We start from the raw sequence: 17,125 nt of genomic DNA on the forward strand, positions 1-17,125 counted from the left end.
ATCCTTGTCCTTGTGTGGATGAAGTTAACATTTCATAGTCCTAATGTCTGTCAAAAGAGTTTGACCTGTAATGACTCCCCGCCATGATTTTTTGTTTTCTTTTCAGTGTGTCTTTTGTCGCGTTAGCTTGCTGTCATTATTTTTCGGTTTAACTTGTCCCAAATGGGATGGAGATTGATTATTGATGTTTAATTTGTGGTATTACTATCAGAGACTTGTACAGTTCTGCTCATGGACTGCATTTCTCAGGTAGAACATTTCCTCTGCATGTAAGCATGTAAAGTTTTACGTGCCACTGAAGAAAAATGCTGGTATTTGTTTCTATGATAAGTAGTGCCTATTTAATAGGTTGCTCCACCAAGGAATACGATGCCATCGAATGATCCCAATAGTGAATTGTCTGAAACCTAAACTTTCAACTTTTACATGTCGTCTTTGGTTGTTATGACGTTACTTCAAATTGCATCCACTTGCTGCTGGCCTTCAGGGCCGTATGTGAGAAACGAGAGTCCCGTTGGGATATCTGAGATTAGGCCTCGTGTAAAAGAAAATCAACTATGAAAACTTGAACACTATTTTATTATTCATACTGGTAGTATAATATTTTAGAATTGCATATTTTAAAAAACAAGTTTTAAAGCACCAACTACTAATCTATGTTTTAGCGGAACTGTGACATCCTTTTGGCTTTTCCTTGTTGTAAAATCTTCAAAACTAATTTATGTTGCTGGAGCTATAGCACAGTTAGTATCATCACCATGAACCCAGTCATTATTACTTTATTAGCATCGATAATTTGGTTTTCGAAAGAAACTTTTCAAAAGGTTTGCTGTCGATCTATCACAGTCCAGGGTCTGGAGTGTGTCGCTAGTCATTTGCTGTATATCTGCCCTTTGGCTGTGAAATACAATTATGACCTTTTGAGCTATTCTCTAATGTTGACAAATTGCACCCTATTTGGTCTACTTCCTACTAACTGCAAAAACTAAGAGTTAGGGGAACATGAATTATATGTAGTACAACACTCCTTATTCTGTTAATCATTTTTTTCCTAGAGAACGGTTCTGTTATTGATTGTGCTCGCTGTTGTTCACTTATAGACGTCCAAATTCGTTCGTTGTTTGTAAATATTCTTTTCGGTGGAATTATTATTTACGATGTCACTTCATCTGATTTTGGCGATTGACTGCATATCTACTTCGCTTCAAATTAATTGGTTTTATCCATGATAACAAACTGTAATCAATTTTTCAGGATGCATATAAAGTTTGGTCAGAGTCTTTTGGTATGTATCCATTACCCCTGGTAAAGAGAGTGAAACTTTTTTGGAGCTCATTAAAAGGATGGATTTCTGAAAACTTTCCTGAAGCACTCAGAACTTTGAGTAAAGGTGCTTCTGAAGCTCAGATAAGATCAGCAGAAGATGATCTTGGTTTCAAGCTTCCTATGCCCACAAAGCTATTGTACCGCTTTTGCAATGGTCAACTGCCTTTCAGTAAAAACGAGGATATACGCATGGCTCCTCTTGGCATAATAGGAGGCTATGTGTTTTATAATTACAATGTGAATGTGCACTTGTCATCTCTTGAGCAAATGGTCGAAGAGACAAAAGAATTTAATCTCCACTTGGAGGAGCAAGGTCTTCCCATTGGGCCCAACCTTGCATTAGTGGCAAGTTCATGGTATCATCCTAAAACGTTTCTTCTCAATTGTTCAAGTGGTGATCTTTACGTTGGCACTGCCAACTTATCAGCTGGAGAAATGATGCCATGCGTGCCAGAATCATTGATAAAGCCAACGAATAGTGATATGCCCCAAGATGGATTACTTTTGTGGTTGGAAGAGCACCTTAGGCGCTTACAGAATGGCATGATCAAGATCCGCCCGCTTAGTACGTCGAGGTATATCTGCTTATATCCAGAAGCATCCCCATTGTGTTCGTCAGCAGTGACAAATGGTGTAAAGGTGATAAATCGTGACTTCCTAAATATGGCATTATCATTTTATTAAGCTTGAAGTCTAAATGGCATATCTTGTTTCCAACACTTGGTTGACTGTTCTTATTCATCACTTGCAACATTTCATCCCACTTGATTGCTTCCGTGAGCGATTTTTCATGACATGCAGTAGACATTCTATATGGTCTCATTGGAGCATTGGGCTGACATTTCTGATGGTTATAGGTACGTGCATCTGCTGTCTTTGTGCCAGAACATCCTCGTCGGGGGCATTTGGGCACACATCTGTACAGCTATTCCATCCGCCTGTCAGTTCCTGAGGCATGCATGCTAGGTGGGGTTTACTTTTCTTCCTGCCAGCTTCACTCACGCCACTGGATCATCCGATGTAAAGACACGGTTGTTTCGGATATGCATGGGGAAGGTGTTATTGGGGAGGTATGCTGGAATAAAAAAGGAAAAGTAATTTCCGCATCTTAAATTCTCATGGAGAAAAGTTAATCTGGGTATTTATTTGGCTTTGTGTTTTGCAGCACCCTTTACTTTTACCAGGGCAGGACGAGTTTGTCTATGAGAGCTGCACGCCGCTGAATGGCAGTAGTGGATCTGTGGAGGGCTCTTTTACATTTGTGCCTGGGAGGTATGACCTAATTCACAAGAGAAGTTTCAATCGAGAAAATGAAGTCATTTTATCAGGCATTTGTAGCCAAAAAACTTGCGTTTGTTAAGGATTGGCAAGTGTTTGTGTGCCAACCAACCGAAACACCTTGTGTTTTTTTTTCATTCTGTTGATGCGTGATCTGACTGTTTTATCCTTTGCTTAAGGTTGACCCAGCCAGAAGGAAAACCATTCGACGTCACGGTGGCTCCGTTCCCTCTGGAAGTACCCGACTACATCTTCTGAGCATAGTATGTGCACCTAATAACAGTGTAGTATCTTGGTAGAAACACCGAACATATCTCTAGTACTCTGTCTGCTGTAGCAAAGTTGCTCTGCCTGGAGTTGATCTTGTCGATGTAATGTTAACTAAAGGACGCAAATGGTTGTCGTGCGCCGACCTTCTTCCGGTTCCTGGCTGTGGCCCTAAAGGAATCTGTAGCAGGTGGAGCTTGTTTGTTCATATGTGATGTGAGGTCGTGCCTTCCCTTGTTGAGGCGAAACATAAGAGGGGATTGTTCCAAGGAACTCCTCTTTTGTCAGTGAAAACAGCAGGGTAGAGAATGACAGCCGTTACCACGGGTGAGTCGCTGCAAGAAATGGTTCTTTGGCTGTCATGTCCGGGTTTGCGTGGTTTAAACACTGTTGCGATCGACGCGCTGCTGTTCGTGACTGCTGTTTCAGCAGGTCATCCGTAATCCTACACTGACGAAAGTTTGTGATGTTTCCCTATGGTTCATCACCACTGCACTGTAATGCAAAGTTGATCTTTATCCCTTGTTATATGCAGTGTGAGTGGTCCATCGGATAGACGTGCGTGCTTCACTGCACCTGACAGCAACATAAGCAGATAGAAAGAGGACGGCTGTCACATCAGTATAATAGCTGTGTATTGTCTTTCTATATTTTATTTATGTTAATCTACAATCTTCCTATAACCAGGATGCCTTCCAAAGAACTACAGAATCAGGTTTTGATGCAACATAAGTATCAGTAGAATATTGTTTCAAGTATCAAAGTACAAACGGCTGTACATACATTAGCTTCTCAAATACCACTTGGAATAGATTTCAGGTACTTCTTCTGAATAACATGCCAAGGAAATTTGATCTGAAATCATTCCCTAGCTGCCTTATCATTAAATCAGATCCCAGTTGCCATACATTCTTTCCTTGGTGATATTTCTTTCTCCCTTCCTCTTGTTACAGCACTCTTCCCTTCAGTTGTCGAGAAAATCTCCACAGCAGGCTCATAGATGATCCTCATTCCTTAGATGCAATTGCATTGCAAGAATCACAATGTGAAAACCGCGAAGAGAGCACGAAGCATGATTTCCAACTTATCTCAGCAACTAAGCACCGAGTATGTACAAGAAATTGTGACTAGAACCAGAACCTCATTTTTCTTTCTTTCCCTTGGCCATTACTAGAACCAGAACCAGGTATGCCGCGTGAAGAGCCAAGCACTCTGAGCCATCTAATCTGCATACAGTAACCAAGTTAGAATGTGAGATCAACATCATGAAAGCAACTCCTAGCAATTTTTTTTTTTGTAGAACCAGTAATTTCATAGGACGAAGTAATGAATGATGGTTCTTGCAAGCACAAAAGAGGGATGTGCTAGTGAACCAACTCAAAAGACACAACTAAAATTCATTGATTCTACTGCCACATTGGCATTTGAACTGGGAAACTGGTGCGAACCCAGACCCAGGCATTTGAAGTGGGAAACTGGTGCGCACCCAGGATCAACTTTCTGTTGAAGGAAAAGAAGGTGCACTTTGTTGATATGAGCAGTTTATCATCCCTATTAAGCAGAGATGTCAAAGAACATCAGATAATAAGTATTTTATTTTTTTTGCAGGGTAAAACATCAGATTTTTTTTTGCAGGATAAAACATCAGATAATTCACATGAAAAGTAATCCCAAGGTAATAATCCAATGTGCAAATTCAGAAAAATCTACCAGTTGAAAACATTTCTGCGGCTGAGAATTCAGAAAAGGAGGCTGGACAGCTCTAGACCAGTCTAGCTCTGCCTCTAGCTGCACTGCACCATGGATCAAGATGGCAGAGATAACTGAAGTTGCTAGGACAGTCCTCCAATAACCATGACAGGGCGCCAGTGCAGTGCGCATGCATGTGAGCGTGAGCTGCTTGCTCCGGCCCGGCAGTTACTACGTTCGTGGTACAGAGTTGAAGGCCTCCGACGGATCAACTCGGCGCACCATCTGCAACTGCAATGCAAACCTTTGGAGAAAATTAAAATTTTGCGCATGCACGTTTCTGGGCATTCATTCATTCATCGATTGGGCACTTTTTTTTGCCTCCGGCCGGTCTCCACTCAACATGCACGCATATGACCCAGCTGTAAAGCGCGCCAACCCAATCTAGCTTGGTAAACCGAAACATTCAACATTTCTCCAAGTACAAAGGAGGAGCTAGCGCGGCAAAATTTAATTAAACATCACGGCGATCACTTTACGTACCACGTGATGTGCATGTGCTGCACCCCCATGCATCGGCGGTGGTGCCAGAGCTAAAACCCTGTCGTGCCGTGTCAGCTTCAAAACGTAAGAGCAGTGAATACATCAGGACGTATATATATGGTGCAACTACATTTTGTTTCACGAGAAAAAAACATTAGTACAATTTCGTCAAATATTAGCATTACTGAATACTGACAGAAAATTCTCAAGTTCAACTTAGAAACAGTTCCAAGCTTCTTTCAGCAACAGTAGTACACTGTTAATTAAGACTTGTTCTAGATGGAGATCGATCATATATACACATGCATGCATGTATACAATGCTCAGGTATCCCTTGGATCAAGATGAAAGATTGGTCCAAAGAGACCGGGACCATGCATCTTCAAATTTCTCTTGAAAGGGACTAGCTAGGATAATTTTGCCATGTATTGAGCATCTGGATACGATCAAACTCCAAAACACATAATCAAAATCAAACGACCCCCCAACCTCTACTTCCACCCCCTTAAATAACGACGTAGCACCCTCAACTCCCTTCTCCTTAATTGTGCTCGGCTCGATCCAATGCACCGACTCGCCACTCCAGCCGAATCATCCGTCCACTCGGCCTCGTAAATGCCTTCGCTCATCGACGGCCCGGCGTCGCTGCGGTCGCTGCTCCGGCCGGTCACCGACGAGCGCCGGACCAGTAAGCACGGCGGCAGCACCGGCGGCGCCGTCGTGGGGCTCTTCAAGATGTTCAGGCTGGTGCCCATGCTCACCACCAGCACCGGCTGCAAGATGGCCGCGCTGCTCGGGCGGCACAGCGGCAGGGCCCTCCTCGCGGACCACGCGCCGGCGGTGACGCTCTTCGGGCACCGCCGCGGCCGGCTGAGCCTGGCCATCCACGAGGACACGCGGGCGCCGCCGGCGTTCCTCATCGAGCTGCCCATGCTGGCGGCCGCGCTGCACCGGGAGATGGCCACGGGCACCGTGAGGCTGGCGCTGGAGAGCGACACCCGCAGCGCGCGCCGGCGGCTGCTGGAGGAGTACGTGTGGGCCGTCTACTGCAACGGCCGCAAGGCCGGCTACGCCATCCGCCGCAAGGACCCGTCCGACGACGAGCGGCACGTGCTGCGCCTGCTGCGCGGCGTCTCCATGGGCGCCGGGGTGCTGCCGCCGCCGCCCGCCGACGGCTCCCACGGCCCCGACGGCGAGCTCACCTACATGCGCGCCCGCGTCGAGCGCGTCGTCGGGTCCAAGGACTCCGAGGCCTTCTACATGATCAACCCGGACGACGACAACCGGGGTGGCGATGGCGCCGCGGAGCTCAGCATTTTCCTAGTGAGGAAGAAGTAAAGAAAACAACTACGGAGTAGTTACATTTAAGTAGCACACATACTACTACGAATACTGTTTATAGTAATAATTTTGTGTGAAGAGAAAGATGAATAATGGAACACTTCTGCCCTTTTTTCAGCCGACAAAGGGATTGCGCCAAGGGTGTCCCATGTCCCCCTTTCTATTCCTTATTTGCGCAGACAGTTTCACTTCGTTAATGAACAATTTTGGTGGCCCTCATATTGATCGTGGGAGTATACGCTCACCGTGGGTTAACCACCTATTGTTCGCGGACGACAGTCTCATCTTTTTTGGCGCTAATCTTGATAGCGCGCGAAGGTTGAATGAGATCCTCCGGATCTATGGTCAGTGCTTCGGGCAAGCAGTGAACAAAGCCAAAAGCTCAATCTATTTCAGCCCGAATGCACAACACCCTGTTCGTGAAATAGTAAAGCAAGAACTGGGAATTCTTTCTGAAGCTTTCACGGAAAGATATTTGGCTCTACCAACTGCGGTAGGACGTATAACCAGCGGCTCCTTCGACCACATTGGAGAAAGAAGCCGCGCCAGTATGCAAGGCTGGTCAAAGCGCTTCCTTGCATGTGCGGGACGAGAGGTATTGCTGAAGTCAGTTATTTAAGCCATCCCTACCTTCAGTATGTCTTGCTTCTTATTGACGAAAAAAGTTTGCAAACAACTCACATCCTCAATGACAAAATATTGGTGGAGCAGCTCTGTTGATAGGCGGTCCTTGCACTGTCTGTCATGGGAGAATTTGTCAACACCAAAGGTTCAAGGGGGCATGGGGTTCAGAGAGTTCGAAAAGTTTAATCTGGCGCTTCTTGGGAAGCACGGCTGGCGACTCATAACTCACCCTAATTCCCTTTGCTCTCGAGTCCTCAAAGGGAAATATTTCCTGGACTGTGATTTTATGCAGGCCAAAGCTCCATCCACCTCGTCAGCAACCTGGAAAGCAATCATTGCGGGGAGAAAGTCTTTGCAAACGGGATTGATCAAACGAGTTGGCAACGGAGAATCAATCTCCATCTGGAACGATTCTTGGATCCCCACCACTTCCACCCTCAAGCCCATGGGGAGGATAGGGAACGACCCGCTTCAGCGGGTCTCTGAGCTAATTGATGACAGTACTGGGACCTGGGATATTGAAACAGTACGGCGGAATTTTCTTGCACCTGATGCGGAGGCCATACTCAACATTCCTATTCGACGCAATGGTGGAGAGGATTTCCTGGAGTGGGCCTTTGAAAGATCCAGAGAGTACACTGTAAAATCATCCTATCGTGCTCTTGTGACTCAGAACGAGCGTCGAGCTCTAGAGGAAGGGACGGTAGTGGGAACCTCATCTTCGCAAAAACAGTTGTGGACTACTCTATGAAAACTCAAAGTGACCCCAAGAGTTCAGGTATTCATGTGGCGAGTTCTCAGAGGGATACTTCCTGATTACGCCAACATGCAATATCGTCATATTCTCACCAACTCTCTGTGCGATTTGTGCAAGGCAATGGATGAAGACCTCATGCACGCACTTGTCCATTGCACACATGCACAAGCCTTTTGGGCTGCAGCTAAGGAAGTCATTGGTCTAAAACTTTCACGGCTACACCATGTCACATGGGCGTGAGACTTGGTGCTTGACACTAGATTCTCAGACTCAGACAGATGCAAGATAATTACAATCATGCACACGATCTGGACCTCACGGAACCGCTGGACGCATGATGAGGAAGGCTATGATCCCGCCAAGGCAATAAAATGGGCACGAGATGACCTGGCCATACTCGATCTTCCTCCGACACAGCGACGCAGCGCGGGTACTCAGAACAAGAATCCACCACAGCCTGGATGGATTAAAATCAACACAGACGACGCTCTCGACACACAGCTTCAGGTGGGAGGCGCGGGAGGAGTTGCCCGCTCACACCTCTCTTTCACTTGTGCATGGAGCAAGCCACTCCCTGGTGTAACCGACCCCTTCATTGCCGAAACCCTAGCCTTGCGAGAGGGAGTGATATATGCCCAGCTGAGGGACTTCTCGCACGTGGTAATGGAGGTGGACTGCTTGGAGGTAGCGAACCTCTGGAACTCGCATCACATGTTGGAAATATGCCCTAGAGGCAATAATAAATGGTTATTATTATATTTCTTTGTTCATGATAATTGTCTATTGTTCATGCTATAATTGTGTTATCCGAAAATCGTAATGCATGTGTGAATACATAGACCACAACGTGTCCCTAGTAACCCTCTAGTTGACTAGCTCGTTGATCAACAGATAGTCATGGTTTCCTGACTATGGACACTGGATGTCATTGATAACGGGATCACATCGTTAGGAGAATGATGTGATGGACAAGACCCAATCCTAAGCATAGCTCAAAGATCGTGTAGTTCGTTTGCTAGAGCTTTTCCAATGTCAAGTATCTTCTCCTTAGACCATGAGATCGTGCAACTCCCGGATACCGTAGGAGTACTTTGGGTGTGCCAAACGTCACAACGTAACTGGGTGACTATAAAGGTACACTACGGGTATCTCCGAAAGTGTCTGTTGGGTTGGCACGGATCGAGACTGGGATTTGTCACTCCGTATGACGGAGAGGTAACTTTGGGCCCACTCGGTAATGCATCATCATAATGAGCTCAATGTGACTAAGGAGTTAGTCACGGGATCATGCATTGCGGTACGAGTAAAGAGACTTGCCGGTAACGAGATTGAACAAGGTATTGGGATACCGACGATCGAATCTCGGGCAAGTAACATACCGATTGACAAAGGGAATTGTATACGGGATTGATTGAATCCTCGACATCGTGGTTCATCCGATGAGATCATCGTGGAACATGTGGGAGCCAACATGGGTATCCAGATCCCGTTGTTGGTTATTGACCGGAGAGGCGTCTCGGTCATGTCTGCATGTCTCCCGAACCCGTAGGATCTACACACTTAAGGTTCGGTGACGCTAGGGTTGTAGAGATATGAGTATGCGGAAACCCGAAAGTTGTTCGGAGTCCCGGATGAGATCCCGGACGTCACGAGGAGTTCCGGAATGGTCCGGAGGTGAAGAATTATATATAGGAAGTCAAGTTTCGGCCACCGGGAAAGTTTCGGGGGTCACCGGTATTGTACCGGGACCACCGGAAGGGTCCCGGGGGTCCACCGGGTGGGGCCACCTATCCCGGAGGGCCCCATGGGCTGAAGTGGGAAGGGAACCAGCCCTTAGTGGGCTGGGGCACCCCCCATGGGCCTCCCCCCTGCGCCTAGGGTTGGAAACCCTAGGGTGGGAGGGCGCCCCACTTGCCTTGCGGGGCAAGTCTCCCCCTTGGCCGCCGCCCCCCATGCAGATGGGTTCCAGGCCGGCGCCCCCCTCCCAGGGGGCCTATATAAAGGGGGGGAGGGAGGGCAGCAGTACTACAGCCTTTGGCGCCTCCCTCCTCCCCTGCAACACCTCTCCCTCTCGCAGAAGCTCGGCGAAGCCCTGTCGAGATCCCGCTACATGCACCACCACGCCGTCGTGCTGCTGGATCTCCATCAACCTCTCCTTCCCCCTTGCTGGATCAAGAAGGAGGAGACGTCGCTGCTCCGTACGTGTGTTGAACGCGGAGGTGCCGTCCGTTCGGCACTCGGTCATCGGTGATTTGGATCACGGCGAGTACGACTCCATCAACCTCGTTCATTGGAACGCTTCCGCTCGTGATCTACAAGGGTATGTAGATGCACTCCTTTCCCCTCGTTGCTAGTATACTCCATAGATGGATCTTGGTGATGCGTAGGAAATTTTAAAATTCTGCTACGGTCCCCAACAGTGGCATGATGAGCCAGGCCTATGCGTAGTTACTATGCACGAGTAGAACACAAAGCAGTTGTGGGCGTAGATGTTGCCAATTCTTCTTGCCGCTACTAGTCTTATCTTGTTTCGGCGGTATTGTGGGATGAAGCGGCCCGGACCGACCTTACACGTACGCTTACGTGAGACAGGTTCCACCGACTGACATGCACTAGTTGCATAAGGTGGCTAGCGGGTGTCTGTCTCTCCCACTTTAGTCGGAATGGATTCGATGAAAAGGATCCTTATGAAGGGTAAATAGAAATTGGCATATCACGTTGTGGTTTTACGTAGGTAAGAAACGTTCTTGCTAGAAACCTATACAAGCCACGTAAAAACTTGCAACAACAATTAGAGGACGTCTAACTTGTTTTTGCAGCATGTGCTATGTGATGTGATATGGCCAGAAGATGTGATGAATGATATATGTGATGTATGAGATTGATCATATTCTTGTAATAGGAATCACGACTTGCATGTCGATGAGTATGACAACCGGCAGGAGCCATAGGAGTTGTCTTTATTTTTGTATGACCTGCGTGTGATTGAATAACGCCATGTAAATTACTTTACTTTATTGCTAAACGCGTTAGCCATAGAAGTAGAAGTAATCATTGGCGTGACAACTTCATGAAGACACAATGATGGAGATCATGTGTCATGCCGGTGACGAAGATGATCATGGTGCGCCGAAGATGGAGATCAAAGGAGCAAAATGATATTGGCCATATCATGTCACTATTTGATTGCATGTGATGTTTATCATGTTTTGCATCTTATTTGCTTAGAACGACGGTAGTAAGTAAGATGACCCCTTATAATAATTTCAAGTAAGTGTTCCCCCTAACTGTGCACCGTTGCGAAGGTTCATTGTTTCGAAGCACCACATGATGATCGGGTGTGATAGATTCTAACGTTCGCATACAACGGGTGTTGACGAGCCTAGCATGTACAGACATGGCCTCAGAACACAGGCAATACACTTAGGTTGACTTGACGAGCCTAGCATGTACAGACATGGCCTCGGAACACGGAGGACCGAAAGGTCGAGCATGAGTCGTATAGAAGATACGATCAACATGGAGATGTTCACCGATCTTGACTAGTCCGTCTCACGTGATGATCGGACACGGCCTAGTTAACTCGGATCATGTTTCACTTAGATGACTAGAGGGATGTCTATTTGAGTGGGAGTTCATTGAATAATTTGATTATATGAACTTAATTATCATGAACTTAGTCTAAAATCTTTACAATATGTCTTGTAGATCAAATGGCCCACGCTGTCCTCAACTTCAACGCGTTCCTAGAGAAAACCAAGCTGAAAGATGATGGCAGTAACTATACGGACTGGGTCCGGAACCTGAGGATCATCCTCATAGCTGCCAAGAAAGATTATGTCTTAGAAGCACCGCTAGGTGAAGCACCCATCCCAGAGAACCAAGACGTTATGAACGCTTGGCAATCACGTGCTGATGATTACTCCCTCGTTCAGTGCGGCATGCTTTACAGCTTAGAACCGGGTCTCCAAAAGCGTTTTGAGAAACATGGAGCATATGAGATGTTCGAAGAGCTGAAAATGGTTTTCCAAGCTCATGCCCGGGTCGAGAGATATGAAGTCTCCGACAAGTTCTTCAGCTCTAAAATGGAGGAGAATAGTTCTGTTAGTGAGCACATACTCAGAATGTCTGGGTTGCACAACCGCTTGTCTCAGCTGGGAGTTAATCTCCCGGATGATGCGGTCATTGACAGAATCCTTCAGTCGCTTCCACCAAGCTACAAGAGCTTTGTGATGAACTTCAATATGCAGGGGATGGAAAAGACCATTCCTGAGGTATATTCGATGCTAAAATCAGCGGAGGTGGAGATCAGAAAAGAACATCAAGTGTTGATGGTGAATAAAACCACTAAGTTCAAGAAGGGTAAGGGTAAGAAGAACTTCAAGAAGGACGGCAAGGGAGTTGCCGCGCCCGGTAAGCCAGTTACTGGGAAGAAGCCAAGGAATGGACCCAAGCCTGAGACTGAGTGCTTTTATTGCAAGGGAAGTGGTCACTAGAAGCGGAACTGCCCCAAATACTTAGCGGACAAGAAGGCCGGCAACACCAAAGGTATATGTGATATACATGTAATTGATGTGTACCTTACCAGTACTCGTAGTAGCTCCTGGGTATTTGATACCGGTGCGGTTGCTCATATTTGTAACTCAAAACAGGAACTGCGGAATAAACGGAGACTGGCAAAGGACGAGGTGACGATGCGCGTCGGGAATGGTTCCAAGGTCGATGTGATCGCCGTCGGCACGCTACCTCTGCATCTACCTACGGGATTAGTTTTAAACCTCAATAATTGTTATTTAGTGCCAGCTTTGAGCATGAACATTGTATCTGGATCTCGTTTAATTCGAGATGGCTACTCATTTAAATCCGAGAATAATGGTTGTTCTATTTATATGAGAGATATGTTTTATGGTCATGCCCCGCTGGTCAATGGTTTATTCTTGATGAATCTCGAACGTGATGTTACACATATTCATAGTGTGAATACCAAAAGATGTAAAGTTGATAACGATAGTCCCACATACTTGTGGCACTGCCGCCTTGGTCACATTGGTGTCAAGCGCATGAAGAAGCTCCATGCAGATGGACTTTTGGAGTCTCTTGATTATGAATCATTTGACACGTGCGAACCATGCCTCATGGGTAAGATGACCAAGACTCCGTTCTCCGGAACAATGGAGCGAGCAACCAACTTATTGGAAATCATACATACCGATGTGTGCGGTCCAATGAGTGTTGAGGCTCGCGGAGGATATCGTTATGTTCTCACTCTCACTGATGATTTAAGTAGATATGGGTATGTCTACCTAATGAAACACAAGTCTGAAACCTTTTAAAAGTTCAAGGAATTTCAGAGTGAGGTTGAGAATCAACGTGACAGGAAAATAAAGTTCCTGCGATCAGATCGTGGAGGGGAATATTTAAGTCACGAATTTGGCACACACTTAAGGAAATGTGGAATCGTTTCACAACTCACGCCGCCTGGAACACCTCAGCGAAACGGTGTGTCCGAATGTCGTAATCGCACTCTATTGGATATGGTGCGATCTATGATGTCTCTTACCGATTTACCGCTCTCATTTTGGGGCTATGCTTTAGAGACTGCCGCATTCACTTTAAATAGGGCTCCGTCGAAATCCGTTGAGACGACACCGTATGAATTATGGTTTGGGAAGAAACCTAAGCTGTCGTTTCTAAAAGTTTGGGGATGCGATGCTTATGTCAAGAAACTTCAACCTGAAAAGCTCGAACCCAAGTCGGAAAAATGCATCTTCATAGGATACCCTAAGGAAACTATTGGGTTTACCTTCTACCTCAGATCCGAAGGCAAGATCTTCGTTGCCAAGAACGGGTCCTTTCTGGAGAAAGAGTTTCTCTCGAAGGAAGTAAGTGGGAGGAAAGTGGAACTTGATGAGGTGATAGTCACCCCTTCCGAACCGGAAAGTAGCGCAGCGCGGGAAGATGTTCCTGTGGTGCCTACACCGACTGGGGAGGAAGTTAATGATGATGATCATGAAGCTTCGGATCAAGTTACTGCTGAATCGTAGGTCCACAAGGACACGTTCCGCACCAGAGTGGTACGGCAACCCTGTCCTGGAAATCATGTTGTTAGACAACGGTGAACCTTCGAACTATGAAGAAGCGATGGCGGGCCCGGATTCCGACAAATGGCTGGAAGCCATGAAATCCGAGATAGGATCCATGTATGAAAACGAAGTATGGACTTTGACTGACTTGCCCGATGATCGGCGAGCCATAGAAAATAAATGGATCTTTAAGAAGAAGACAGACGCGGATGGTAATGTGACCATCTATAAGGCTCGACTTGTTGCTAAGGGTTATCGACAAGTTCAAGGGGTTGACTACGATGAGACTTTCTCACCGTAGCGAAGCTGAAGTCCGTCTGAATCATGTTAGCAATTGCCGCATACTATGATTATGAGATATGGCAGATGGACGTCAAAACGGCATTCCTTAACGGCTTCCTTAAGGAAGAATTGTATATGATGCATCCGGAAGGTTTTGTCGATCCTAAGAATGCTAACAAAGTATGCAAGCTCTAGCGCTCAATCTATGGGCTGGTGCAAGCATCTCGGAGTTGGAACATTCGCTTTGATGAGATGATCAAAGCGTTTGGGTTTACACAGACTTATGGAGAAGCCTGTGTTTACAAGAAAGTGAGTGGGAGCTCTGTAGCATTTCTCTTATTATATGTGGATGACATACTATTGATGGGAAATGATATAGAATTCTTGGAAAGTATAAAGGCCTATTTGAATAAGTGTTTTTCAATGAAGGACCTTGGAGAAGCTGCTTATATATTAGGCATCAAGATCTATAGAGATAGGTCAAGACGCCTCATTGGTCTTTCACAGAGTACGTACCTTGACAAGATATTGAAGAAGTTCAATATGGATCAGTCCAAGAAGGGGTTCTTGCCTGTATTGCAAGGTGTGCAATTGAGCACGGCTCAATGCCCGACCACGGCAGAAGATAGAGAAAAGATGAGTGTCATCCCCTATGCCTCGGCCATAGGGTCTATTATGTATGCCATGCTGTGCACCAGACCTGATGTAAACCTTGCCGTAAGTTTGGTAGGAAGGTACCAAAGTAATCCCGGCATGGAACACTGGACAGCGGTCAAGAATATCCTGAAGTACCTGAAGAGGACTAAGGATATGTTTCTCGTTTATGGAGGTGACGAAGAGCTCGTCGTAAAGGGTTACGTCGACGCTAGCTTCGACACAGATCTGGATGACTCGAAGTCACAAACCGGATACGTGTATATTTTGAATGGAGGAGCAGTAAGCTGGTGCAGTTGCAAGCAAAGCGTCGTGGCGGGATCTACATGTGAAGCGGAGTACATGGTAGCCTCGGAGGCAGCACAGGAAGCAGTCTGGATGAAGGAGTTCATTACCGACCTAGGGGTGATTCCCAATGCGTCGGGCCCGATGACTCTCTTCTGTGACAACACTGGAGCTTTTGCCCTTGCGAAGGAGCCCAGGTTTCACAGGAAGACCAGGCATATCAAGCGTCGCTTCAACTCCATTCGTGAAAGTGTTCAAAATGGAGACATAGATATTTGTAAAGTACATACGGACCTGAAGGTAGCAGATCCGTTGACTAAACCTCTCCCTAGAGCAAAACATGATCAACACCAGGACGCAATGGGTGTTCGATTCATCACAATGTAACTAGATTATTGACTCTAGTGCAAGTGGGAGACTGTTGGAAATATGCCCTAGAGGCAATAATAAATGGTTATTATTATATTTCTTTGTTCATGATAATTGTCTATTGTTCATGCTATAATTGTGTTATCCGGAAATCGTAATGCATGTGTGAATACATAGACCACAACGTGTCCCTAGTAAGCCTCTAGTTGACTAGCTCGTTGATCAACAGATAGTCATGGTTTCCTGACTATGGACATTGGATGTCATTGATAACGGGATCACATCGTTAGGAGAATGATGTGATGGACAAGACCCAATCCTAAGCATAGCTCAAAGATCGTGTAGTTCGTTTGCTAGAGCTTTTCCAATGTCAAGTATCTTCTCCTTAGCCCATGAGATCGTGCAACTCCCGGATACCGTATTAGTACTTTGGGTGTGCCAAACGTCACAACGTAACTGGGTGACTATAAAGGTACACTACGGGTATCTCCGAAAGTGTCTGTTGGGTTGGCACGGATCGAGACTGGGATTTGTCACTCCGTATGACGGAGAGGTAACTCTGGGCCCACTCGGTAATGCATCATCATAATGAGCTCAGTGTGACTAAGGAGTTAGTCACGGGATCATGCATTGCGGTACGAGTAAAGAGACTTGCCGGTAACGAGATTGAACAAGGTATTGGGATACCGACGATCGAATCTCGGGCAAGTAACATACCTATTGACAAAGGGAATTGTATACGGGATTGATTGAATCCTCGACATCGTGGTTCATCCGATGAGATCATCGTGGAACATGTGGGAGCCAACTTGGGTATCCAGATCCCGCTGTTGGTTATTGACCGGAGAGGCGTCTCGGTCATGTCTGCATGTCTCCCGAACCCGTAGGGTCTACACACTTAAGGTTCGGTGACGCTAGGGTTGTAGAGATATGAGTATGCGGAAACCCGAAAGTTGTTCGGAGTCCCGGATGAGATCCCGGACGTCACGAGGAGTTCCGGAATGGTCCGGAGGTGAAGAATTATATATAGGAAGTCAAGTTTCGGCCACCGGGAAAGTTTCGGGGGTCACCGGTATTGTACCGGGACCACCGGAAGGGTCCCGGGGGTCCACCGGGTGGGGCCACCTATCCCGAAGGGCCCCATGGGCTGAAGTGGGAAGGGAACCAGTCCTTAGTGGGCTGGGGCACCCCCCATGGGCCTCCCCCCTGCGCCTAGGGTTGGAAACCCTAGGGTGGGGGGGCGCCCCACTTGCCTTGGGGGGCAAGTCTCCCCCTGGCCGCCGCCCCCCATGCAGATGGGTTCCAGGCCGGCGCCCCCCTCCCAGGGGGCCTTTATAAAGGGGGGGAGGGAGGGAAGCAGTACTACAGCCTTTGGCGCCTCCCTCCTCCCCTGCAACACCTCTCCCTCTCGCAGAAGCTCGGCGAAGCCCTGCCGAGATCCCGCTACATCCACCACCACGCCGTCGTGCTGCTGGATCTCCATCAACCTCTCCTTCCCCCTTGCTGGATCAAGAAGGAGGAGACGTCGCTGCTCCGTACGTGTGTTGAACGCGGAGGTGCCGTCCGTTCGGCACTCGGTCATCGGTGATTTGGATCACGGCGAGTACGACTCCATCAACCTCGTTCA

At 47.0% G+C, this 17,125-nt stretch overlaps 2 protein-coding genes across 2 annotated transcripts in view; both read left to right on the plus strand.

Moving 5' to 3' along the window:
• LOC123096664 (F-box protein SKIP16) overlaps positions 1-3,079 on the plus strand; it is a 7,076-nt gene extending 3,997 nt beyond the window's left edge. The window contains exons 3-6 of the mRNA XM_044518424.1: positions 1,255-1,965; positions 2,184-2,396; positions 2,492-2,598; positions 2,784-3,079. Of these exons, the coding sequence (XP_044374359.1) occupies positions 1,255-1,965; positions 2,184-2,396; positions 2,492-2,598; positions 2,784-2,862 (1,110 nt within the window). The 3' untranslated portion in view covers positions 2,863-3,079. The remainder of the gene's footprint in view (positions 1-1,254; positions 1,966-2,183; positions 2,397-2,491; positions 2,599-2,783) is intronic.
• Positions 3,080-5,656: 2,577 nt separating this feature from the next.
• On the plus strand, positions 5,657-6,663 carry LOC123099600 (protein MIZU-KUSSEI 1). The gene has a single exon (XM_044521728.1). The coding sequence runs from the start codon at positions 5,719-5,721 to the stop codon at positions 6,439-6,441; it is 723 nt and encodes a 240-aa protein (XP_044377663.1). The 5' UTR covers positions 5,657-5,718; the 3' UTR covers positions 6,442-6,663.
• Positions 6,664-17,125: the final 10,462 nt, after the last annotated feature.

The sequence above is a fragment of the Triticum aestivum genome, chromosome 4D (assembly GCF_018294505.1).
Source record: "Triticum aestivum cultivar Chinese Spring chromosome 4D, IWGSC CS RefSeq v2.1, whole genome shotgun sequence".
NCBI lineage: Eukaryota > Viridiplantae > Streptophyta > Magnoliopsida > Poales > Poaceae > Triticum > Triticum aestivum.

Excerpts from the sequence above, each read along its gene's own strand:
- LOC123099600 (XM_044521728.1), top strand. The coding sequence starts at position 5,719 with ATGCCTTCGCTCATCGACGGCCCGGCGTCGCTGCGGTCGCTGCTCCGG.